Source organism: Xyrauchen texanus, chromosome 44 (genome assembly GCF_025860055.1).
Source record: "Xyrauchen texanus isolate HMW12.3.18 chromosome 44, RBS_HiC_50CHRs, whole genome shotgun sequence".
Taxonomy (NCBI): domain Eukaryota; kingdom Metazoa; phylum Chordata; class Actinopteri; order Cypriniformes; family Catostomidae; genus Xyrauchen; species Xyrauchen texanus.
The window spans coordinates 16,358,887-16,386,855 of NC_068319.1; the positions used below are offsets into that span (position 1 = coordinate 16,358,887).

Genomic DNA, 27,969 nt, shown 5'->3' on the forward strand with positions numbered 1-27,969 from the left:
TGAGATTGATATTTAAATTTATCGCCTTACAAGTCATGCACCACAGCAAAAGTGTTTGATGTCATAAGATAGCACTGGCAAAAAGTGTTTATAAACTGATATTCTGCCTTTTTTTTTCGTGATTGTGTGACAGTGAATAAAAGGCATTGTTGTTGTAGTGTCTCTAATGTTCATTTTGTTCCAAACCTACATGACTTTCTTTCTTCAGTGGAACACAAAAGGAGATTATGGCGAATGTTATTCACCATTCACTTGCATTGTATGGAATAAGATGCAATGAATGTGAATAGTGACTTCCTTTTGTGTTCCACAGAGGAAAGAAATTCATAAGGGTTTGTAACAACATAAAGGTGAGTAAATGAGAGAATAATAATTTTTTGGTGAACTATAAATTATGCATCTACTTTTGGGTCTTTATTAAAATGTGAAAGGTATAGACATCTATTGATCCTTTATTCAAACAGAATTCAGACACTGAATTTTTGTGCATATTTGATTTGATGTAAACTGTCTTTGCTTTTCAAAGAGCTTTCAATTTTGAATGGTCTCTGTAGACTCTTCAAACCCAAAAACCTTGTGACAAGTTCATGCCTGTCACAGCTACTTTGGGCACCTGGTGAGAGCTTTTTGTTTTGAAACATGATATTTCTCACAATCTACCTGAGAGGAACTGTGTGAGATACATAAGCAGTGTTTCAGTGCTAGCAAAGGGAAGCAACATCCATTCTGTAGCACGTTTCATGCAGGGTTCCTCTTTCTGTTTCTTTGTCATGCACAACTAAACAAGTAGAGAACAAGTGTAGATTAGTCCCTTTCTTTGTATTTGCCAAAGGTTGAAAACAAAAAAAGCTTTTTAGCAGCTCAACGGAAGTAACTTAACTGTTTTTATGAAATGTCACACCATTGTTGGGGTTGTTTATAGGATGTTCATGAAATGTGTTTTCACTGTAGAAGGAGTGTCGTCTTTTATCGTACCCTGTATGTTTGCTGTGTTTATGGGTCTGTACATGTATGTAGGATATCACGGCGGCAGGTGAGGGCAGTGAGTATGGAGACAGCGGTATTGACGGTGGCACAACTGAAATCGACCATTCATCACGCCATTGTAAGTCCATGTCGGCTTCCTTCTCTGTCTACTCCACTGCTAGTGGGAGCATCTTTGCGGGAAGCGACAGCGGCAGTAGCAGCGGAGGTGGAGGAGATCGTGAGCGCCAGCCAGGTGGAGATCAGGGGGTTTATGAGAACTTCCGGCAGGAGCTGGACTTGAACTCGAGGCAGACTCGGGAGTGTCTGGAAGAGGCTGGATCGGCTGCTAGCGATGAAAGGAGTAGTTTATCGCTCAGCTCCGTTTATCCATCGGACATTCTGCTCAACACGGTGCAGGGCACTGTGCGGAAGACTGGCATGCTGGCCGTGAAGAACTTCCTGGTGCACAAGAAAAATAAGAGGGTGGAGTCAGCAACAAAACGAAAGTGGAAACAGTACTGGGTGTCACTCAAAGGTGAGACACAGGCTTTGAAAAGTATACTAGCATACTATTTTCACTATTTCTGCTGCAAATAGTATGTATACTGTGCGTAGTATGCATATTTTCTGTATGCATGGAATAGTACTACAACATTTGCTCAAATCTGTAGTATGCAACAGAGCACACTGCAATGTGCTTGACATTCATTTCTTGCATGATGAATGAACTGGAAGTAATTTCAACTCTGATTTTTAACATCTATTTCTTGATTCTCCTTCTTGATTTGACTGCCAAAAGGTTTTTTTTACACAAACTTGGACTGAAATGCAAACAAAACAAAACAAAACAGTACAGTTTTGTTGAGCAAAGTTGAGGAAAATGACACAAAACAACTACGCGTAATCACAGCATAATCTGATGTGATCTTCACGGAAATATGATAATCGCAGAAATATTTTCCGTGGAATAATCTGATCTAATCTTCTATCTCACCATCATATCCCAGGATGCACTCTATTTTTCTATGAAACGGATGGGCGTTCAGGGATCGACCACAACAGCATTCACAAACATGCGGTCTGGGTGGAGAACAGCATCGTCCAGGCCGTCCCAGAGCATCCCAAGAAAGACTTTGTGTTTTGCCTAAGCAATGCACTGGGAGATGCCTTCTTTTTCCAGGTAAGACGGGACTTAAACTGCTGGTGCTGGGGTGGCGGTGGGTGAAAGCAATGTAGCATATAAACAATGAGACACAGCTGTGGGATCTAATTTTCTCCCCAATTTGGCCCAATTCCCAATGTGCTCTAAGTCCTCATGGTGGCGTAGTGACTCGCCTCAATCTGGGTGGCGGAGGACGAATCTCAGTTGTGTCTGTGTCTGAGACAGTCAATCTATGCATCTTATCATGTGGCTTGTTGAGCACGTTACCGTGGAGACCTAGCTCATGTGGAGGCTCACGCTATTCTCCGCGACATCCATGCATACCTCACCACATGCCCCACCCAGTGCGAGAAACACATTATAGTGACCATGAGGAGGTTAACCCAATGTGACTCTGCCCACACTAGCAACCGGGCCAATTGGTAGCTATGGAAGCCTGACTGGAGTCACTCAGCACACCCTGGATTCGAACTTGCGACTCCAGGTGTGGTAGTCAGCATCTTTACTTGCTGAGCTACCCAGGCCCCCCTGTAGGCGACTTTCTTAAAGGTTTGCTAGTCAGGCCTGGCAGTCAATCTGTGTGACTGTCCTTTTATTATTTATTTATTTGTGTCGAAAGAATCTGTGTTTCATGCTCTGATGCTGATGGCATGGCCTTGAGATATAACCTAATATGTATGGAAAATGCTATTAAGAGGGTTTAATCCAGACCTAGTTTACTAATTTCAGTTAAAATATCACTAACCAGGAAATAGTGGTAATGTCAATGTTTGGGTCCACTTGTTTTCAGACATCAGGTCAAACGGAGTTGGAAAACTGGATAACCGCCATCCACTCAGCCTGTGCCACGGCCGTCGCCCGCCAGCACCATCGCGAGGACACGGTACGATTGCTGCGCACTGAGATCAAGAAGCTTGAACAGAAGATCGACATGGATGAGAAAATGAAGAAAATGGGTGAAATGCAGCTCTCTGCCGTCACTGATGCAAAGAAGAGAAAGACCATCCTGGAGCAGGTATGCATAGGCAACATAAGCCTCTACTCTATTCTAGAAGGCTAGTCAATAAGGGGCTGTTCACACAGGAAGCGTTCTTGTGTCCTTCTGAGCTGTTTTTAATTGTTTGTTTACGTAAACATGTTTTTTCAGTGTCACGTGCCATTAGCGGCATGTTTTTTAAGATGTAATGTCAAGTTAAAAAAAAAAAGGAAATTCTATTCTAGAATTTAGTTTATTTTGACTCTCTCAAACATACTGTTGTACTTTAATACAGCAGTAACACAGCAGCACTCAAACTGAGAAAAATCAAAGCTTCAAAGTTGATTGATTATCCAGACAAACATACACACATGGTAATGCACTGATTAGATGTACAGTATTTGTCATTTTTAGTCAAAAAATTGACCAATGATTTGAGGGGATTGGTATTATCAAACCCATTTCCAAACCCATTAGTTTAATGGGTTTGTTAATGCTTTCCGATGTTTCAAAAATGGGAAAGGGACAATCCAGAGTGGAGCTAAAGTGGAGTGATTATAGAATGCTTTGAGCGCAGAGGGGAAATTGTTGCCACTCCACTCACATACTCAGAACTACCAGTAGTCTTAAAGAGACCGTACCGTTTTAGCTCTTTTTCTTCAAATCAATGTAAATATTTTAAAATAGTACAAATTATGCATGTAAACAACTGACATGTAATAAAACATAATTTGAATGAGATATATGCAATTTAAAGACATTATATTTATTCAGGGAATATATGGAATTTGTTCATTTTTAAAAACCTAAATATGACCAAAATGATGAAAAACTAAATATTTTAAAAATAATATTTCATTAATAGAATTAACTGAAATCTTTTATTCATATGTAAGCAAAATTGACATTATAGTTGAAATATAACCAAATTATTCTGAATTAAATTGGAAATTGGGAAATCTTTATCAATCCCAAGCCCTATTGGGTATAGATAAAGGGTTGTCAATAGAGCGCAAAAGCGCCCTCCAAATATTTCAACCATCTGGGCTCCAGAAGTATTTTCCCCATTCTTTTCTTCCATAGGCTTTTTATAAAATCCTTCATAAAAGAGTTGTGAGCCATGAACCAAACCAGCCAGCTCTGAATGCATTGCGAATGATGTCACTGAATTAAAAACGATGAGAATATATAAAACTATTGATTTTAGGCTGTTGTTTGTAAGAATAGAAACAATATATTTTATGTATATTGCAAAATATCCCAATATGTACAAATACAATATACAAGTAGTTTAAGGGTGAAGGGAGACCGACTCGATTACGTTATTCACAGTGCGTCATGGAATTTTGACAAAATGTGTAGTTACTGAAGTTTGCCTTTGCATGCCAATATAAGTGATACTCCCTGTTAAAATCATCCATTAGTTTGATTTGATAACTTTGTAATTTAACTACATTTTAATTACTCACAAAATGTGTCTTTTATTTAATAATTGTTGAGGTTTTTGTGGGTCCAATGCTTATATTTGTGTGAGTAGGATTTTGTGTATTTTTTATCTTTGACTTGTGTGATTTCATTGTTCTTACATAAAATCTGAGTTTATAAATGCATGTCTATTCATGTGCTTGTGTGTGTGGTGTGGCTCTCTATTTAAGTGGAGGTGAGCAAACTCCTCCATGGTCTCTGAATAGACTCGGGTCATGCTGGCATGGAGGAGGGCCGCTGACTAATGATATATCCCAGTGTCCTCCTCCAGTAAACAAAACTGAATTAAAAACACTGCCCACACTCTACTAGTCAGCAGTATAAGGGCTTTCATCATTGTGCATATTAAAGCATATTAAACTGTTGACACAATAGAACTGAGATCCGTTTTACTTAAATTTGACCTTTTTTGTCAAAGATTTGACCTCTTCCTTTCTTTATTTTTTCAGATATTCCTCTGGGAGCAGAATTTAGAGCAGTTTCATATGGACTTGTTCCGGTACCGTTGTTACCTGTCCAGCCTGCAGGGTGGCGAGCTTCCAAATCCAAAACGCTTACTGGCTGTTGCTTCCCGCCCCACTAAACTGTCCATGGGTCGTCTAGGCATTTTTTCCGTATCATCCTTTCATGCCCTGGTATGGAATATACAAACAAACACACACACACACACACACACACACACACACACACACACGTATTAATCAATCTCGGACATCAATGCTGACCATAGGCACTTCTTTCTTTCTTTCTTTCTTTTTAAATAAATTATAGATAGATAGACAGACAGACAGTCAGTCAGAGAGACAGACAGACAGACAGATACACAAATAAACATTAATATACTTTATTTATTAATTGTTTTTCCAAATGAGGACATCCTCAAAGGGAGGTTTTGTCAGATTTAGCTCACTTTTTGACATACATTTGTCCCCAAATTATATCTAAGTACACATATACTCACAGAAACACTTTTTCACACTCTGTACTCATTTTTTTCTTACACACCTTTACACCTATTCTAACACTCCATATTTGTACATTTTCCCCCCTCTCTCTCTCTCTGTCTCTTTCATACACATGTTCTTCTCACTTACACATTCAAGTACATTTAGTTAGCATACACTTCCTATTATTCCACACCAAGAGAGGCTTGTTAGCACACAGAGCTGACTGCCAGCCTGTTCTTGGCTCACCTCCTAACAGAAACTGCCAAACAAAATGTACTGTCGTCAGTGTTTTTTTTTTGTTTTTTTTTTGTCATTCCTGTGGTCCAACATAGAATGTACAGAATGGCGTAATACGGTGACAGAGATAAATGCCTCAAACCGCAACTGTCACCTCAAGTCACAATGAGGCGTGGAACAGCAACTCCCCTCAAATTGCATAACACGTCATGATTCTTGAAAATTGAATCATGTTTGACAGGAAATCATTGACATTTTAAATGATGTAAAAGGGAGCGTTTTTCGTCAATGGCACTAAAGCGCTAGATCAATAGCTGCATTTGCTGGCATACCTTTTAGCTAATTTCCCACTTAATTTGTGTTTTTGCCTTTTAAACGTGTTTAAAAAACAAACATTGTCAATCAGAACGACTTTTCATTAAATTCAGTTACCTAGCAAACAAAACGTTTCCCTGAAGTTAGTGTGTTATTTCCATATGGTTATTTTTTTAGAACAAATTCCTAACATTCTTTTTAGGTTTATTTTGAATAAACTCACAGGTTGCTTGGAGGTTTTTGTCTAACAAACTAATACAAACTCATAAAGAGTGTTAGCTAATGATTATTTTTAGGTTTCATTTTGTTTTTATAATCTTAAACTTACCTACCAGAATATCGCAGGGAGGTTTTTGTGTGACAAACTTATAATAGCTTAAACAGAACGCAATCCCCTACAAAAAAAATGGACTCCTAGAACATTCTGGGAACTTTATTTTACACTAAGTGTAAATAGCAACAAAAAGCATATTTTTTGCAAACGGTTTTAGATGCTATTTGCACCCCGGTGAAAATACTGACAGAATAGTGGCTTTCCTAATTAAATACTAACATGTAGTATAACTGCATCAAGTTTATTGTGTTAATTTAGAGTCCCAAAGTACATCAACCCCTTACCATAACCCTAACCTTCCCTTACAAAAATTATCTATGGTTTTACTAATGAAACCATAGAATCACCAAGATATTTTGTAGCAAAATCATAGTAACCACAAAATCAAACTTGGTTACTATATTGACACCATATTACTATAGTATAGTAAACCATGGTCAATTTTTACCAGGATCAAACCTTTCTCTCAACCACCCGACAGTAACCATGACCAAATCACTGCAAGGCAGTCTTTATATAAATGTTTATTTATTATTACAAGTAGTATTAAAGGAAATATTGAGATTGGAGACAGGATGTGAAAAAGTGGGTCAAAAGGCACGTCATTACACCCCACGCCACTGCAGTGACACTACGGGGCGACACTTACATTTTTGTGTTTCCATCAGACTATTTCTGTGCAAATAGCCATGCTGTGTGGCAGGTGCTATTTACAACAAGTGCAAATAGTCACTCCATAATTTTTTTTTGGTTCACAGAACAAAGCATTAAGGTTCTTCTTTGATTAATCAGGAAAGTTTTTATGGAACTTGAACATTTGTTTTAGGTTGTAAATGATAGTTCAAATACAGAAATCTTTCTGCAACCAATCTTCAACGTTGCATGTTCTCTTTTCTCTCTTTATACATTTTTCTTTCTCCTTTTCTGACTTACTCCTAAAAATAAAGACCAAACCACACTGTTTTAAGCCCTCAGATAATCTACTGCCTTAAACTACCAAGGTTTCAGTACATGTTCATTAACCCTTACTTTTGGTTTATAGAAACTATACATTCAGATTACTTCTGTCACAATGCACTGATGTTTATTATCCCAGAAATGTCATTGTGGCTTTGTGTCTGGGTGTGTGAACGGCTTAGGGACATTATCACACCATGGCAGTTTATGTGTCTACTGCCTCTGATGTGAGTCATACTGTCAGATTTTTTCCCATCACTGGTCTTGATCTTAAAGGCACAGGGATATTTTTTCCACGGATCTTTTCACAGTGTTACTGAGGCAATGTGTAATCATTGAAGGCCGTAACCTCTAGGCAGAATAATAGTTGCTCACTTTAAATAAATGTTTGTTTCATTACATTCGGTTCATATTTAAAGGGATAGTTCACCCAAAAAAATGAAAATTCTCTCATCATTTACTCATCTTCATGCCATCCTAGATGTGTATGACTTTCTTTCTTCTTCAGAACACAAGCAAATATTTTTTTTAATAATTTTTCAGTTTTGTAGGTACATACAATGCAAGTTAACGGGTACCAAAGATTTGAAGCTCCAAAAAGCACATAAAGAGAGCATAAAAGTAAGCCATAAGACTCCAGTGGTTAAATATATATCTTCAGAAGTGATATGATGAAACAGATCAATATTTAAGTAATTTTTTACTATATATTGTCCTCCCTGCCCAGTAGGTGACAATATGCATGACGAATCTGAATCGCCAAAAACACAAGAAGAAAGTGAAAGTGGAGATTTATAGTAATAAAAGGACTTAAATATTGATCTGTTTCTCATCACACCTATCATATCGCTTCTGAAGATATGGATTTAACCACTGGAGACTTATGGATTAATTTTATGCTGCCTTTGTGCTTTTTGAGCTTAACATTTTTGGCACCCATTCACTTGCATTGTATGGACCTACAGAGCTGAGATATTATTCTAAAAGTCTTTGTTTGTGTTCAGCAGAAGAAAGAAAGTCATACACATCTAAGATGGCATGAGGGTGAGTAAATGATGAGAGAATTTTCAATTGTGTTTGTTGCACAGGTGGCAGCGAGGATGGATGGTGGAATTCGGAGACATACTCAGGCCCTGTCACGTTCCTCCAGTAAACGGAAGAGTCGCTTCTCTTCCCTGTGGGGTCTAGACACTACCTCAAAAAAGAAAACCAAAGGCAGACCCAGCATCAACCAGGTCTGCATACATATGATTCTATGCAAAACCCTTACAGTCTCTTTATGACACAATTTTACATTGCTTAATAGAACGTATCACTATTGACTCATTATACATTTGCAATAGTTATTTTTTATGTTATAAGTACATTAATGGTTTATAAGAATGTTCCCAATGATCTCACACTCTTGTGGTGTTCTCAAAGTGTGACTGAGGCAATTGTCACAGCCAATGCAACAAATGCATCAGTTTATTCGAATTAAACCACCAAATTCCTCTTTAATCAGTGGCTTTGTCTCAACTGCAGGTGTTTGTAGATGGTGATGAACCAGTTAAGAGGAGTCTTGAGCACATGTTTGATGACCCTGGAAAGGAGACTCTGGTAAGGGAGACACTAATCTTCCCAGCAAGTTTTGCATAATTAAAACTGTCAAAGAGAATGCCCTCAAAGGCAGAATACGTAAGAAATAAGATGTTAGGGCCATGTGAAACCCCCAGTGGGAGCTGGAGAGAGGTAGAGAGAGCTAAGACACCCAAGCTGGTCTAAAGGGCTCAGGCTCTTCTTGCCAGTGCAGGGGAAGTTCCTTTTAAACTTGTCGCTTCACTTGTTAGCAGCTGGATCAGAGTTAAAGGTGGTGAACAGCAGCATTTAACTACAAAAAGAATTAACTACAAAAAAATGTTTGTGTAATATTTTTTCCACATCTTGTGTGCTTTGTTTTATGCACTTCATTGCTACTTGTTAGCTAAAGTAGCTTGCTACTGTGAAAGCTACACTATTTTTAAATCAGCTAAACTGTCACACTGCTAAATAAATTAGTAAACTTTAAGCCACTTTTAGTCAGTTACTCCTCAACACTGCTCCTTTGGGGTAAAGCGATGGTGCGGTCGTGCTCCTCTCCCAACCTCCACATCCATTATGGGTGGGGAGCGTGCATGTGTGTGTGTCTGAGTTAGTGCATTTGTGTTGAGAGACTGAGTGACAGAATGTTGGAGTGTTTAACGTATTGTCTGCATGTGTTTTCCAGTATGTGAGTGTGTGGGGTGTGTTCAAGTCTGACCCATTTTCCCACTCACCCACTCTCCTTCACCATGTGTGGGCTTGCTGTCTCTCCATGATGGGGGACCATCATCACAGCTACACTGCGGTCAGATTGTCAAACGGAAGGGGAGGGTGTTAGGCTGTCACCCGATAGTGGGGATAAGCTATCTGAGCCAGGCAGCATGCCGTCGCTGACAGCAGGCCAGACCTACTGACAGACCAAAGAGCACTGGGGCCAAGGGCCCCCGAGAGCCCCACAATATACCCTGTCATTCAAATTCCAGCTGGTGTACATCAGCTCATCGATCATCTGCCAGACATCAGACGGAGACTTTGTGTATTGTGCTGAGCTTGCATATTGCTGTGGTTGGATGGCAAGTTAATTAGTTGTCTTAGATTAGAAGTCATTACATTCAACGGTGGCTCGATGCTTGTCTGCTGTATTGATTCAGACAGCTCTGCTTAAGCGTGATAAGGCTGAATTAAGCACATATCACCACAAATGTGACACCTCTGTTAGTTTGCATACAGTGTTTAACAGATAAATAAGAAGCTTTTGTGATATCCACTTGTAATAATCACAGTTCCACGAATCCACGCATAGTACTTTAAAGTCAATTTGACATCAACATTGAGCTTAATTATTTCCTTAAAGGAATGTTCCAGGTTCAATTCAAGTTAAGCTCAATCGACAGCATTTATAGCATTATGTTGATTACCACTAAAAGTCATTTCAAATCATTCCTTCTTTTCTTTAAAAAACAAAAAATAAAACAATCAAAGTTACAGTGAGGCACTTACAATGGATGTGAATGGGGCAATTTTTAGAGAGTTTAAAGGCAGAAATATGAAGCTTATAATTAATTCTTCTGATAAAACTCATGTATTGTTTGAGCTGTAAATTAGTTTATATCATAATTTTTACAGTCATTGTAGGGTTTGTTGACATTACATCATCATGGAAACAAAGTTGTAAAATTGGAATTGGAAGTTATGAAGCGATTTAATCACACTAAAATCTTGTGGCTATACTTTAGAAACTTATGATGCTTTTATTTTAATGTTTACGAATTGGCCCCCCATTCAAAGTGCCTCACTTTTGAAAAGGAGGGGCAAGTCAAAATACATTTTTGTGGTAATCAATATTATGCCACAAATGCTGTCAATTGAGCTAACCTGTACTGAACCTGAACAATTCCTTTAAGCTATTTTATCACACTAAAGTGTAAACTTGACCCTTGGCCTCAACACACTATTCAAAAAGCCTTCAAAAGAAGGTGCCAGCTGTCATCTGCAAGCTCACGTTCAGGTCTGGATTTGTTCTGGGATTTGAATTGATGGCCACATTTTAGTAATTCAATCATTTCATGACGGATGAAATCAAGTGTCCCCTATACTATATTTCTTTGTTGTATGTCTTTAAAACTTGAAATTGCACAACATCATGGAAGTATAATTGGTTTGGAATGCCAACCCATCTGTTGACCACAACCTCACTATTCATCTTGGTTCAACTACACTAACACCACCAGAACAGCTCGGAACCTTGGAGTGGTGGTAGATGACCAGCTTCATTTTACTGCCCACATCTCATCTACTGCCTGGTATAACATCAAATTCAAGGCTTTGACTGGCATTCAGGAGAGCCAATAGAACCTCACCCACTTACTTCAGTAAACTTCTACAAGGCTATGCTCCAACTAACTCACTGAGGTCTATGAATGAGGCTCAATGTATTTTTCTGGTCGTTCACTTTCTCTATTTCACTGTGGTCAAATGAGCTTCCAACCTTCACACACCCTGCTGATACCATCTCAGCATTCAAGAACCAGCTAATAACACATCTGTTCCGCGAACACTTAACCAGTCCACACTAATTGCACTTACCATTGAACTTGCACTTAAATAGTCTCTTTCTTCTACTACAGCCACCTTGAGAGCTTGGCATTAAACACTGCAGATGTTGTTGAACTTTGTATGACAAATTGCTTGCTATGTTCCTCATTTGTAAGTCGCTTTGGATAAAAGCATCTGCTAAATGACTGTTACAGTTAAAGGATGGGCAAGGAGGAGGAGGCGGGAACCGCCAGAACAGTTAATGTAAACTTTAATGACATAAAACACATAGATGCACACGTACACAGCGGCCGCGTGTGTCTCTCTCTTGAACTGGTGCCTGCGACTCGTCTTTATCCTCCTCCCGGCTGATTAGCCTGATTCAGGGCCAGGCGGGTTTCCTTACTGCCCGGCCCCACCCTCCTTCTCGTCACACTCCTCCATCGCCAATTCAGGCCGGAGAAACCCCCGGCATGATGTACCTCACCTCCCTTCCCTTTCTGGAGGGGGGGTGTTGCTCTTCCGGCCGTGCCTGCCGGCAGGTCTTCTACGACATTCTGGAGCCCTGGGAGAGACGAGGGGAGGGAAAGAGCGAGGCTGAGCGACAGAGAGAGGAGGAAGAGAGAAAATTAGCTCGCCGCTCCCCGGACATGCCATCACCTGGTCCTCAGCCACTCCTCCGAACTCTGGCAGATGACAGCTTGCTCCTCCCCTTGCAAACGGCAGCGAGTCCTTCAACCCTTGGTGGACGGAATGGCTCCTCCCCTTTCTCAGCGGACGACGGCGGTTCCTCCACTGACAGCAACCCCTCCGTCCCCAGGCTGACGGCCACAGCTGCTCCCCAGGTGGATAGCAGCGGTGAGGACCCTGCGACAGCGCATCCCTCCTCCTTCCCGGGTTTCGGCACCAGTGTAACGGGTAAGGGATGGGCAAGGAGGAGGTGGGAACAGGCAACGTAACTTTAATAACAGAAATTCAACTCAATACAACATAATACAAAGACGCACACACATACAGCAGCCGTGTGTGTCTCTCTATCAAACTGGTGACTCCGGCTCGTCTTTATTCCCCTCCCGGCTGATTAGCCCGATTCAAAGCCGGGCGTGTGTCCTCACAGCCCAGTCCTGCCTTTTCCTCGTCACAATGACTAAATGTAAATGTAATGTGTAAATGGAACTCTGTTTCAGGGTGCCTTTAAGCAAATTCCTTAACAGTTTTATTTCTTTCATTATTTGTTTTGGCAGAAGGAGCCAGAGGTTTCAGTTAAAAGCCTCCCCCAACACAAGACGGACAATGAAGTTTGGGTTCCGGACTACCTCACACCTTCCTGGGTCTCTTTACCTGACGATCGGCCCGTGTTGGCAATCATACAACCAGGCAAGACGGCTATGGAGGCCCTGGAAGCCCTCTGCAGGGTAAATATAATTTGTACTTAGAAACTAAAAGAAACATATAAATCGGTCAAGTAGATAATTATGTGATGACCTGAACCCTGACAAACTCATGTTCTCAGAAAAGACAATGAAGCACACTGTCCTGTTCATTCCACATAGTGCATTTTAACCATACTTTCGTCTCTGGATTCTCTTAACACATAATTCCTCTCAAAGTCTCTTGTTGATAAGGAAGTTTCAGCATCCCACATTCATTATAACTTACCTCAAATATTAAGGTAAGCATCACTATTACTGTTGGTCATATTTGGTTAGGTATTTGAGCAAACCCCTAAGCATAATTATTAAACTTTGTCTTGTAATTGACAGCTTTTGTCAGACGAACCTGAATATCTCAAATCGTGTGGCTTTTTTCTGGAGAGTTCTAAGCACTCTAAGCAGTCAGACTGATATTTTTGTTGTCTGTTACAAATGTTATCCACCTTGTGGACATTAAAATATTGAAAAAAATTGTATAGACTTTTGACAGACAATACAGATAATGGAGGGACCAGAGCCTTATTTAGGGACATGAGGTTTCCGCACAGAAATATTACATGGTTATTGGAAAATAAGCTTTTAGCATCTCACTCCCAATTTAAAATAAAATTGTATGTTCTGACATAAGAAGAACTTAAAATCTACTGACTGTTGCTTCTCAATATATCTTCTTACGTGCTGCCATTTGTCCTGAGGTGTTGGTTCACATGTAGGCTACAGATATGTCAGCAGTACCTTGTGTTCTTACACAAATAAGATCTCAGTTTCACTATGCCGTCATCTTGCAGCCAACCTGCAACAATAAAAATAGGAAATCCAACACTTCCAAGCAAACTCCAATATCATGAAAGCAGAGTAATCTTCTAATTCTTGTGTAATCCATGATGACTAACATCTCATGTAGTTCATTTCGCCAAAACACGAAGCTCTCCAACCCCTGTGTTTTGAGGGAGTTCTTGAGAAAGCACTAGAACTTCCCATTTTCATGGAACCTTCCATGGCAAACTTCTAAAGTGTCAGTGGATCATTTCTACTTGAGGAACCATGCAGTTTTATCTGTAGTAGCTCTTGGCCTTTTTCCATGTTCGCTCTTAGCAGGTGTCACCCCAGAGTGTTGTGGAATGTTGTAATCCAATTGTTTGTTCCAGCAATTCCAGTATATATACCTTCAAGCATTTGTGAAGGAAACACAGCACATGCAAAGTCGTACTTATAAACTTAAATGGCACTGTACTAACTGCTCTATCCACTACAAATTTATGAGTACTCTAAATGCATTCTTTAGGTAGTCGGTAACAGTGTGGCATGAAACACACTTGAAGATTTATAAATAAATTATCCCACGGTCAACGAAAGTGGCATATTCCCATCATCTGAGTGAGTAATTTTAATTACATTTTTTTTTGACCTCACAGGTTTACAAACTGGAACTTTCCAAACACTATATACGGTTGAAGTTCCTCGTTCACAATCAAGTGCAATTGTACATCCCCAAACCCGAGGAGGACCTGTGTGACCTGGTGAGTCCAAGGAAAAGAGCCTGTCAGCGACCACACTGTGTCCTGGACAGCTAAGAACACTTGGCGGTCAGAGACACAGCATGGGGTGAATTCATTAGACAGGGGCGGTTTTGCCTGAACTTTGTGTAAAAGTTTTCACTGCAATGTAGGTTAAAGTGAGTCTAAACTCTCTAACCTGTGTTGGGAGGCACTGATACATATGTTATGAATTATGTAGAAGATGTATGTGCTGCATAATGTACTTGGAATAGTTCTTCTATCCCCATAGCTGTGTCTGTTGCTTTTTCTGTTTGTGTGTGTGTCTTAGTGTTTAGGGAGCCTAGGGAAAACCACATCAACAATGACTAGGCAACCTCAAAACTTAATTGACTTTGCTAGTTTTTTCTTCACGATTGTTCTTTAAAGTCAGCACACTATACTCATTTGCACAGAGAGTCTTTGTGCTCTCCTTGTCTGCTCTCATCTTTTCTTTTTCTTTCTGAGGAGACTCAAGTCTCTCCCTGAAATGATCAAAGCCCTAGTTTTGTTTCAGGCTCCCTTGAGAACACGCTGATTTTTCTTTAGCATATATATTTATGCCTTGAATTTCAGCAGACTAAGCCCCCCCCCCATGATGTATGTGAGCACTTTCTGAAGTCATACATTCTGTGCATCCTAAGAGTGCAATCAATATTAAGTTATCTCGCTCTCTTTCTCACTGCCTCCCTTTGTTTAGCTCTACAAAGAGATCGAAATTTGTGACAAAACAACCAAAGTCATCCAGTTTGATAGAGATGAGTCCTGTGCTATCGGCTACGGTAACAATTCTGTTTAGTTTGTTTAAACTTATTCTTTGTTACTTTTTTCAGTTTATGTTTATATTCAGTTTATTTCAATTTATTTCTCTGTTCTTTAGGTTTTTCTGTTGCTGTGGTGGAGGAGGACGGAGCGCAGCAGCTTCATATCACTGATGTGAAAGCTGGAGGTCTGGCATTCGCCAAAGGTGTGTGATCGAACTCATAATGGGACTACACCACTATCTTCATCATATCTGACACAGTTAATCCCCTTTAGTAAATCAAACACTACTATTGCTCACACTTAGGGTTTGGGTAATGGACATGAATATTATGTTAAATTGTGTGGCTTGTTCAGGAGAGGTGTGCCATTACTTTTGTAAGTGATCAGATTTATGGTTTTTCCCATTTTATTTTATTTATTTATTTCACAAAAATTGAAGGAGGCACCCAAGCCATATCTAGGGACCAAAATATCATAAAGACTTGTGGTTGAGCTCTTTTGACCTGGGCCAGTAAGCAACCACCTATTGACCACCCAGAACGACAAAGCAACAACTTAGCAATGGCCTAGAAACTACCCAGAAGCATATACCAGCCATATAGCAATGCCCCGACAACCAAAAATCTTGATTTTTGTAAAGGTTTGCATGTAAACTTTAACAGTCTTACCGGCTTGTCCAATGCACGTGTGTTCATAGCTGTTTATATTTTGACGTCAAAAGCAGAGAATAATAAGTCTCATGTTATCGCTGGTTTCTTACGTTGTTGTTTTTTTTTTTAGTAAGCTGGCCACCTCTCCTGGGAGGAGACTGTTTCGCAGCTCTCAAAGTTGCGTTGCTTGGTTTTAATCACACTTATGTATTTATTTATCTATCATAAAATACATATGACATTGAATCAAGAGCATTGTATCATACGATACCATATTTTTTAACACCCCTATTTTAAAGCCATTGTGTAGTTGATAAATATAGATTTGACCTCCAGGAGACTAGAATCTGATCTAAGAATGGATTCTTCTTTTGTTTATGGTATTTTAAATCACAAAAACAGTTCCTGGACTAACCTAGTGCCGATATTCCAAGTGCAAATCCAAATGCAAATCCAAACCTTACGCAGATTTTCCCACTGTAAATGTCTTACCTGCAGTTGTGTATAAAACTGCTGAGAAATTAGCAAGGAAATACGGAGCAGTCTGAACTGAGAGGACTGATACAAATCTCCACTCGGCTGGAGGAAAAGCATTTAAAAAGCTTTCACATGAGCACAGGATTACCAAGAAGAGCAAATTAAAACCATTACGTACAGCCAGTGATATCTGTGCCAAGTGTGTTGATTAAGGGCAGCTTTCAGAACAGGTTCAAAATTCTGACATTCTGTTTTCCAGTGTAGAGTCCAGTTATTGAGTATCAGACTATTTTAATTAATGGTGCTTGCTAATTCAAGCGTAACCATTACTATTGCTCATACTAAGGGTTAGGGATTTGTTCTAAACCCATAAGTGTTGAACTGCTTGTGCTACAGATATGAATAATACCTCAAATCATATGGCTCGTTGAAGAGAGTTATGTGATTTGACTTTCAATCACGTACGATTTTTACCTGGTGGACAAAAAAACAGAACATCCCATAGACTTACAATGAAGGAGGAACAGTCAGATAAGGGACGAGAATATCAAATAAAATTGGGGATGGGCTCTTTTGACTAATGGACAAATTCCGTTCATGTTGGAATTACCATAATTATGAGATTCTGACTTGTAAAAACTGTTCACGTTTTTGAAGAACCAAAGTCCCTTTTAAGGCTAGTCCATCCACTCGGCTGCAATTTTTGAAATGCTCCCGGCAGCTATTTTCTACAAGTGCTATTTTCCAAACTGATCTAGAAAATTTGCATGCACGTTCTCGAGTTGACTGATATCTGTATCTAAAAGGTGATTGGCTGTTTTACCTGTAAAGCAGGACTTGTCCACCATATTGGCTATTCCAATATCTCCCATTCAATTTAATACAAGTGCTCCATCTTGAGCTAAATAGTCTCTGGTGGAGCTAATAATTACAAGTTGTAAACTCAAAATTCCATGAAAGCTCCAACTTGACCATCATGATGTCATGTAAAAAAAGCTAAATTTCAGCAACCTCAACAGTTAAAGGTAGTTAACACAAATTTCAGTTTGATATGCTATTTAATTATAGTGCTTTTTTTGTTGTTGTTCTAAAACATTCTTCAAGAACACATAGATTAATGCAGTGATTATATATGTTGCTGTGTTGCCAAAGACAATCTCAGAATCATCAATAATTCCGACACGAGGTAAATGCAGCATTGTGCCAGAAAACAACCACCTAGCGACCACCAAACAATGCCCTAGCAACCACATAGCAACATGCTAAACACCTCTCAGAACACCTTAGCAAATGAATAGCATCACCCTGGCAGCCACTTATCACAACCTAGCTTTGTGGTTGGTAGTTATGTTTATTTTAGAGCTGTCAAAGTTTAACGCATTAATGCAAGCGATTCATTACATTTTTCTTAATCACAATTGAAGCATTTACTGTTAATAAAGCATAAACCAGCATAAACACTGGTCAAAGCAGGGTGAAACCTTTGATATGTGTCCGTCCTTGTGTCAGTAATAAAATGAGGGGGAAATTACCTCTTAACACTATTTGTTGTACAAAACAAGGCCAGATTGGATAAATCAAGAACTTTGCAGGCTCTGTAAGACACAGTTTAATTACCACAGAAGCACGTCAAGTGAACCACGAAAATGCAGAACAAGAAGTTTGCAAACGCTTTTCATGTGGACTTCAAAGCGGTGCTCGACACTTACGATGACGCCTTGAACACAGCTCACGATTGCTCAGCAAAGCAGATAGCCACAGTGCCGGCTGATTAACATTGTAGAGGATGAGAGTTTAAAAGATTTAATGCCCATTGCAATGAATATTCAACCAATGTGGGGACTAGTTCTTTTTTAAATTAGTCAAACTCCCTCGTAGACTTTGGGAAACGTTTAATGTTAATTAAATTGGGGCTATTTTAGTGCATTTCTATCTTTATACTGTTAATATGAATTAATATACCCTAAATGCATTTAGTCTAAAATTACATTGGCCCATTAAAACCATGTGCTGTCCAAAATTAATGGAGACAGAGTGTGTGAAACGGATACAGACAGAGACAAAGAAAAAAGATAAAGAGAGTCAGTGGTGCATTGGCTGGAGGGAATATAAAAATTCAGGACAGTTTGGACACAAAGCACCGGGGGCGCATGTTGATGACATCATACCAACATTCATCATCGCACTATTGCCAAAGGCAGAGCTGAGCCATCCAATAAAAAAACCCTTATTACAGCTGACATTTTGCTCCACGTAAAACTGGGTCACACTTCAGGCAATGTGTGCATGCATTCATGTGTGCACAACCATGCAGCATTTATAAAGACAGAGGAACATTAGCGAGAATGACAAATCCAGTTTTCCTATAGGAGCTTGTTGAATGGACATGGGCATCAATAATCAATTAAAGTGGCAGTCCTGCCTAACAAGCGTGAACTGAGCTATTGGAGCCTAATTGAACAGCTGATAAGTTGTTTATTGATAATTAAGCGAATGGAAGTCAGGTGGCTGGGGCAAACAAGAAGCTTTCTTTGTTCTCATCCTGTAATGCACACTGTATACACAAAACAAACCGGCTCCAAAATGTTAGTGTATTAATGTCATTTAGCAACATGCTTCTATAAATAATTAACTTTAAGATTAATAATGAACTTCTCTAACAGCTTAAAATTTTGTCAGCCTCCAAAAAAAAACAGGTCTTTATTGTCTTAAGAGAGGTCAATGAAAACTATTTGTCTCTGAATGTCCACTGACTGTGTTCAAGTGAGTAATTTTGAACTAGATTTGAGCTGTTGTATGGTTTTGTGTGTGTGTGTGTGTGTGTGTGTGTGTGTGTGTTGGAAGCCTTTCAAACTAATGAAAGACCAACATCTTGTTTACCTAATTAACAGGCTACAAGTGTCAACTGTTTGGATATGTCCACACTAATTTTCGTTTGAAAATGCATTGATTTTGTTATATTCACAAATCTTAATCACACTGGAATGGTGTTTTCTTCTACCAAAAAGAGACCCTACAAAAACGCTTTCCATTACTGCATACTTTGGAAAATGATGACATTAGGTAACTGAAAATGGAATAGTGTGGCTATATTCCTTTTGAAAATGCATCGACTTCGCTAAGTTTATGCCTCTCATCCACGCTGAAACCGCATTTTCTTCCACCGAAAACGTAGCGTTTAGAAAGCGCTCTGCATTACCAGTACTTTGGGTAATAATGTTAAGAAACTCAAAATGTTTGAGCATTAACAAGAAAAAAAATCTCAAATGCCAAATAATAATTTTGATTTAAATAATAATTGATTCCCTCTGCCTTTTTTTTTTCTCACTGTTCTTTTTCAAAATAAGCAACTTCAGTAAGTATGCATTGATATCAGCACATTTCACAATGAAAAAGGGGAGGATTTCCTCCAACGAAAATGTATACTTTCAAAAACAATCCATTAATGCATATTTTGGAAAATGATAATGTGAGGAAATGAAAAAATACTTTTCAAAAATGTTAAAACTTTTTAAGGAACACTGATTAGTGTGGATGGTTAATGTTTGAAAATGTTAATGCCTCTTGTCCACACTGGAACGGTGTTTTCCTCCACCGAAAATGTAGCGTAGTGAAAATGATGACAACAGGAAACAAAAAAAACTGTTTTCGCTGAAACGTTAGCAAATGTTCTCTAGTACGGCATACTTGACATTAGAAAATTAAAAACGAGCATTTGAATGAAAATGAATGTGGACGTATCCTTGGTATTTATTTTTGAGAGTCAAGACCATGTGCACAGGCTTGTGGAAACTATGAAAAAGCCAAATGGCTAGCAAAAGGCTGTTTTATATCAGCCATTATTGGTGGTCACAGTTAATGGGCATTGGTATTTCCATTTAATGATTGGATTTGTGGAATGTCCTGAGAATAATCAGAGATTTACAGAATACAGAGTTTTCTGTAATATATGCATCTAGATTTGAGCTATTTATGTCCTTTTTGTAAGTGTCTTCAAGTGGATATGTGGTGGTGCTGTAGTGGGCTTAAGCACATAACTGTTAATCAGAAGGTTGCTGGTTCAATCCCCACAGTCACCACCATTGTGTCCTTGAGCAAGGCACTTAACTCCAGGTTGCTCCAGGGGGATTGTCCCTGTAATAAGTGCACTGTAAGTCACTTTGGATAAAAGCGTCTGCCAAATGCATAAATGTAAATGGATATACATCGTTATTTAAAATGTATGTGTGTTTTCTTTGTTCAGGTCTGCGAGCAGGTGACGAGATTCTGAAGTTGAACAGTAAGCAGGCGAGTCTGTTAGAAATGGCAGACATGCAGGGTGCATTCTCTCTGCCCTCTCTCACCCTCACTGTCAGCACGCTGCCTGTGACTGATCCGCACCAGCTGTGCCAGCTTCCCCCACGCCGTTCAGATGGGGCTCAGGACCTCTGCACTGACATCTTCTCCCAGAGCCTGGGTAAACTTCTGTTTAATTGTCATTTATTTCCATCAATTATTTTTGTTGTCACTCTGAAAAGGAAGTTGACACATTCATAGCTCAACTGATTTTCAAGCCTGTTTCTCAAAGAAACAGTCATTCATGCACCCTCTTCCAAATCTTTTATATACTCAACCTATCCTCCTTTTGAGACAGATTGTCTCTCGTAAAGTTTACCCCTTTGCTTACCCATTCTGTCTCCATTGCTCCCTCTAGAGGACATCCTGGATGAAGGTGTTGGCCTGGTGCTGCACAGCCCGGATGACACAATGTTAGACCAGTCCGGTCTAACAGCCGAGAGCCCTGCTGACAGCCTAGAGGATGAAATGGATGCGAGACACAAGGTGAGAGTCCACCTCTCCCAAAGATGAATCAAAACATCAAACAACAAAGCTTGAACTGTCAGCAATGTTTCTGTGTTTTGAAGCACCGTGTGTGTCACCCCAGTTTCTGTTGTAATGGGAGTCAGTGTGTCATTTTGGGTCGGGTCATTACGTTTCATTGCCTTCTGCTGTTGTTTGTATTGTTTTGGTTGGGTAAATATAGGCTCTTTATTTTCTTATCTGGGGTCAAAATACCACAGGAATGTGATGGCTGGTTAAGAGCTTTTTGTCATGTGATCTAAGTTAACTTTGAATGCTGTCATCAAGTAGCCTTAAAATCAGAGACCGCAGCAGATTGGCAGACAGGTTGTCTTGCATTGTGGATCTGCACACACATTGAGTTGTGATGACGTTAGTCTGTTTGATGGAGGTCAAGATCAGAGATGACAATATATCCACTTACATAAGGTTGCATAAAACCTGCCATACCATATACACCGCATTCTCACTCACTCGCATGTTTTTTCATGTTGCGCGCGCATGTTTTTACAACATATTCCATCTATGGCTCTATAAAACAGATATGTTGATGTAATGTTTACCAGTAGCCATATTAATCAGTGGAACACAGATCATTTCTATCCTGTCTAAAAATAAAATGTAAAATGTTCAGGAACCTCTGTGCAACTCATGATGCTTGTTTAACACAAGTCCAGATTCTCCCATATGATATAGTCAGATAGGATTTTATCTAATCGATCATCTCTCCAGCAATGGCCTTCTCAATGTATTTGTTACTAGAGTGAATATCTTTATTAACAAATTAACAGTTTGTTTTCTCTTGTTTTCTAGTGAAAAAAATCTAAATAGCATTAAATCTAGACAAAATCACTTACTGTGTGAGCTAAGACTTACATTTTATAGATTTGTAATCTGCTTTAATCGTAAACCTAGCTAAATGTTGTTAGATTTATGCTTGACACAAGTAATAGAATATCTGACAATCATTGGAACTTGTTAATATCTATGTTCATGAGTCTACTATACAGAAAACATTAAACAGGCATAGTGCCCATGGCAGGACACCACAAAGGAAGCCACTGCTATCCAACAAAAACCTTCCTGCATGCCAAGTTTGCAAAAGATTACCTTGACACTCCACAATGCTTCTGGGAAAATGTTTTGTGGACAAACCAAGTTTGAATTGTTTGGGAAGAACATGCAACACTACGTATGGTGTTAAAAAGGCACCGCATTGAAACTTCATCCCAACGGTGAAGTACAGTGGAGGGAGCATCATGATTTGGGGCTGCTTCGGTGTCTGGACCGCTTGCCATCATCGAGGGGAAAAATGATTCCCAAGTTTATCAAGATATTCTACAGGATAATATCAGGGTGGCTGTGTGCCAGCTGTAGCTCAGAAGTATGGTGATGCAGCAGGGCAATGACCCTAAACAATGGCTTAAAAAAAAGAAAATCAAACATTTGGAGTGGCCCAGACCTTAACCCAATATTGAAGCTGTGGAATGTCCTCAAGAGAGCCATTCACACCAGACATCCTAAGCATATGGCAGAGCTGAAGCAGTTCTGTAAGGAAGAATGGTCCAAAATTCCTTCTGATGTTGCGCAGGTCTAATCCACAACTACTACGAAATGTTTGGTTGAGGTTACTGCTGCCAAGGATGATTGACCAGTTATTAAAACCAAAGGTTCTCTTTTTGTTTAATGGGATGTGTTCAATAAATATTAGTTTGTGTGTTGTTAGCTTAAGCACATTGTGTTTGTCTATACTTGTGACTTTGATGAAGGTGAGATCACATTTTATGACCAATTAGTTAATAGTTTTTATTGCCACTGTATATCCAAGATTTTGAGATACATTCTCTGAAAACAAGTCTTATCATTGTTTTCACTTTATCATTAAATGTTTCTTGTTTAAATTAGGTTTTTATTTTAAAACAAAAATCTGACAAATGATTTTTGCAGTGCAGAATATATTTTTGTCCGTCATGATAGCCGACACATTGACACGGTTCAAGCTTTGTTCTCTCTCTGTTTTGTTTTCTATAGCCCTTTTCCCCCTTTCTGTAGCTCTTATTTGTTTTTCTCTAGTTATTGACCCGATGCCTGGCCTCTTTGTATAATGTTCTGTCTCTCCTTCCTTCCCGGTCTCTGTGTCCTTGTTTGTCACACTGATGCTGCCAGTCAGCCACAGTCTCTGCCCTGTTCTCCAACACGCCATCTGTTGTAGGGACACATTTAGCCCTAATAATTCGCCCACAACAACACCGTCATGCTGTGTGTGTGTGTGTGTGTGTGTGTGTTTCTTTCTTCTCCCTTTTGTCTCACCCAAGTGTCGTATTGCCCCTTTCATTGTATTGGTAAAATGTTTTGTGTTGTAACTGGCATCATGACACACAGACAGTCACATGACCACATCATAACTGCTCTTTCTGAATTCAGCATGTGCTGACTCGGGACAAGGGATTCTAATTCTTGGTTGCTGCTCTATCTATGGTCACATATGTTGAGGTTTGAATGCTGGTCCACAGCATGAGATGCTGGTGTCCTCACAAGCTTGTCAATGTGGAAATTCCACAATTTTCAACATGTAAGTTCTGGAGGAGCTTGTTTTCAAGGATATACAAGCAGCTGCTTCCCTCACACTGGTAACGATTCTTCCAGCATACCTCTACATCCCCATCTCCACATTTTATATTTTATAATGCCTATACCAATTGCATTGGATAGTGACTCACTTAAAACAAGAGCCAAATGTATAAAAAGTAGTAGATGTGGCTTGTGTGTCATATTCCAAGTCTTTTGAAGGGATACGATGAGTTTTGGTGTGAAACAACACACAATTGAAATAATTTTTAAGTGGTCACAACAGCCATAAAGAATAATGTATCATATACCAAGACTTCTGAAGACTCAATTTAAGTATTTTTGAAATTGTCATTCTATTTCTTGCTATGGTCTGGGGGGTGGCATCTAAGAGCTCAAACCCAGTCCTGTGCTCAAGCCCCTTCATTATGGACAGCATGCCAAATCCATTGACTTTAATGCGCTCCAGAACTATTTTAACCAGTGAACTCATGAAATTTGGCTGGAGAATTATATATTTTTTTATTATTATTATAGATAGTATTCAAATCCAACCTGAGTTTGATACAGGTACAGACAAGAATGCAGCAAAATGGAGGAAAAAAGAAAAAAATATATATATTAATGCTCAAATTTCTTTGAACAACTGTAAAGTTTTAACTTGGGGCTAACTTTGAAAATGTTTTGCCTGATGAAGGCTTAGAGCTTAAAATATTTGCATACGTTTACTACTTTCTTTTAAATAACTTAACCAGTAAGACTGACTTAGGGGCTGTTTACCATGAACATTGTTTTTGCCTCTGTCCATGCTGTTTTTCTATGCAACATGCGCTAGATGGAAATCTTTGTCCATTGCGTTGCTTCTCGTTTTTTTTTTTTTTTTTTAGCGTATCACACTGGAGCGCCACATTTTTATAGATGCCATGTGAGGTTAAAAAGAACATCCATCAACTTTTTAAAAGTGTATTTCGTGACACCTGCACTCAGTAATATTAATTGCACTGCGTCTAGCATTGTTAGGGAAAATACGTGTTCAGTCTGAACGGCTCTTTAGTCAACCAGCTTCTCTAAGTTTTGCTGATGTACAGCTTTCTTATGCTGGTCATCTAGCTAGACCAACACCAAACCTTCTGAAAAAATCAGCCTGGACCAGCATGGAAATTCATGTTGGTCTTTTTAGCATGGTTGTCAGACCACAGGCCCAAAATGTTGCATGTTCCCAATGATATTCCCCTTCTGCTAGTCTGGAATCGGTCCATTTCTCTCAAATGCATTTGAACCGAAACCTTCCTGATTGCTCCTAAGAAGTAATTTGATCATCGGGTGAAATATGCCAGATTCACGAGTAAGAAAAACTAATTAGACTCGGCAAAAACCAGATTAAACACTCTCCCTCTCTGTTATTTCGTTTTGAGAACATTAAGGTTTCCCTTGTACTGTAGTCATGTTTGTGTCTTGTGTGTTTGACCGAATGACATGTAGAGAAAGGCTGATTCAGCTTGGCATAATTTATGGGATTCATTCTGTCCTCTTTCCAGATTAATCACATGGCTGGTTATCGTTATTATCTCACGTCACTTCTGTTTTCTTTTCTCTCTTTGAGGTGAGGGAGAAGGGGAAGAGGGGCATCTCCTTTAATTAGCTCTGCATTCTAATTGCTTGATTATGCACATTGATTCAAAAACGCTTAATGCTGATAAATTATGGAGAGACCCGCCGGAGGACACAGACAACCCAGAAGTCAAAGTACAGGAGGACTTCGTTATTTCAGGCTTGATAATGATTACATGTATCTCATCAGGGGCAGGTACATCATCCAGCAAAACCCCAAAACTACTTTTCCTGCTAGACTTATTTACTGTACAATGAGAGTTCATCCAGCCGAGCAGTTTGCCTCGAGATATCACTCTGGAGGAAAATATAAATGCATGTTCATGGATTTGGGCTGTTAACTGTCTAAATATTGACTTTTCTCATCATCATGGCTTAGCTTTGTGTGTGTGCGTGTACAGTATGGAAGGGAAAGGGAGGTTTGCAGTGGAGGATTCTTTAGTCGTGGTTGGTTTGAGGAAGCACAATGTGCTACCAGAGCTTTGTGCTTGTTCCAACCTGCATCCTGTGAAATCTCCAGAGTCATTTATGGATTTGGATGTTTTGCCATTTGTAAATGCTCAGAGGTGCTGCAAAGCTTTTAAACTTGTGTGTGAGGTGAGTTGTGAGAAGGTGAAAGGGAGTGAGAAAATTGGATAAGTGAAGGACTTTCTTAAATTAATCTTTAGCTCTTTAGCATGCAAACCAACCCTGCTCTTACATAAAAATACCATGGTAACTTTCTGCCAAAATACTAGTTACTGCATTTTTTGTTGCTGTAAAACTATTTTAATATATAGGATCTCCTTAAAATTGTAAAGCTTTTCTAAGAGTACAGAGTGTACTACAGATAACAGTTCTAACTGCTGTATGTTGACAAACTGGGTAGCCTAAATATATAGATTTTTCTGATTCATTGCAATCTTCATTTGAAATAGCTTTGATACTGATTCTTAAAATCCCAAAATTGATCTTCAGCGTTATAGTTCTCTGTCTGTTTTGGTTGTTTCTGTTTAAAAAAAGGCAATGAAACTGCATGGTTTGAGCCGTTTTTAATATTTGTATTCATATTTTCATAATTAACAAGTACTACAATAGCTCTCTGTATAATTTACAGCATTAGTTGACCATTTCTTTCATATGTCATAAATATTGACACTATAACCGAAATATACCCATATGAATCAAAATCAAATTGTATCAAAATCTAATAGAAACAGGAAATCCGTATCAATACCCAGCTCTAAAAAAAAATAACAAAACAGAGCTGTGCATTCACCACTGTGACTTTAGCTGGGGTAGCACAAAAAAATGCTTTAGCTTTTTCTCAAGATTCAACAATAAAATTTGAATATAGTGGTGCATGTGAATTTTGAATGGTTCTAAAGTCAGTTTTTGAGACTGATAAGTGGCATCTCTACACTTTCACTTTCAGTGTAGAGGAAGCATTCCTCTTCCTGTGTACTTTTGAGTCTATATATTGATAAGATGAAGCCTCATGACACAACAGGGCAGTGATGGCTCCCTTCGAGAATGTGTGTGGTTGTGGGTATGTGTAATTTGTCTTTTTTGCTGAGAGATTCCTTTAATGGTGCAAGCAGGTTTGGACTTGTGACAGAGCTCTGGCTAAATGAGTGAAGGTATGACTGTGAACATGTATCCATGTTTTCCATCAGGAATTGTCTGGTCCGTTGTGAATATCTAGTTTACTCTTGTTGTTAGTGTGTGTTTGGGGGATTTTAGATTCTTGGAGACATGTCTGTGGTTTTGCTCTATTGTCAATGCATAACCCACATTACTTTTTCTTTTGTGGAACACAAAAGGAGATGTTTTATATCCCAGTTCATCTTTTTTTAAATGCTCTGGCAGTGCATAGTGACTCGCTTGAAACACAAACTTAAAACAAGAGCCACAAGTATCAAAGTAGTAGACGTGGCTCATGCATCATTACAAGTCTTCTGATGGTTTTGGTAACCAACAACACAAAAAATGTCATTATTAACTGAATCTTGACGTCTGTTGCCATTTGTGTGTATAATTTCAAGTGTTTTGAAGGCAGACGGTGGGTTTTGAGACCCAACCTGAAATTATGGCTTTTTTGTTTGTTTTGTTTTTGTGAAAACTCTTGAGGTCCTTGACATCTTCATGGGCGCTATATTAGAAGCTCATTTACAGTGGCTCATTTTCAGCACTAAAAACAAGTTTGTGCATGAACTTATGATGTAATTTTCCTTTTTGAGTGAGCTATTCCTCTTACCTCTGGGTTATGGTGCTTTTGTGATTTTATTTATTAACCTCATTGGAACCTACCGTCCACATGGGTGGACAACGGTTTCCTTAAAATATCCTATATTCACTGTGAATTATCACTTTGTGAATCAATGATGCATCCAAAAGCTGAAAATGTTACTTTCAGAGGCTGTATATGGAGTTGAGATTAAGGTGCATTTCAAATTGTTCGAAGACCATTACAGACAGACACTGAAGATAAAGTAATTCCCTAGTTTGGGAGTATCCTATAGATCCTGAAGTGCATTCACTCCTAAAATACAGCCAAACGTTCAGTTTCAGGCTGCAGATGATGTTTGGAGCACTCAACATGTTTGGCTGACATGGGACAATGGTAATCAGTACATAT

The 27,969-nt window shown here is 39.1% G+C and overlaps 1 protein-coding gene across 1 annotated transcript in view; it reads left to right on the plus strand.

Annotated features, from left to right (window-relative positions):
* Nucleotides 1–27,969, plus strand: part of LOC127636722 (rho guanine nucleotide exchange factor TIAM1-like) — a 71,615-nt gene that overhangs the window by 29,318 nt on the left and 14,328 nt on the right. Inside the window, exons 4-15 of the mRNA XM_052117411.1 lie at nt 1,018–1,501; nt 1,974–2,146; nt 2,919–3,143; nt 5,039–5,224; nt 8,468–8,614; nt 8,904–8,978; nt 12,719–12,889; nt 14,323–14,427; nt 15,143–15,224; nt 15,323–15,409; nt 20,578–20,790; nt 21,028–21,155. Coding sequence (XP_051973371.1) covers nt 1,018–1,501; nt 1,974–2,146; nt 2,919–3,143; nt 5,039–5,224; nt 8,468–8,614; nt 8,904–8,978; nt 12,719–12,889; nt 14,323–14,427; nt 15,143–15,224; nt 15,323–15,409; nt 20,578–20,790; nt 21,028–21,155 — 2,076 coding nt within the window. The remainder of the gene's footprint in view (nt 1–1,017; nt 1,502–1,973; nt 2,147–2,918; nt 3,144–5,038; nt 5,225–8,467; nt 8,615–8,903; nt 8,979–12,718; nt 12,890–14,322; nt 14,428–15,142; nt 15,225–15,322; nt 15,410–20,577; nt 20,791–21,027; nt 21,156–27,969) is intronic.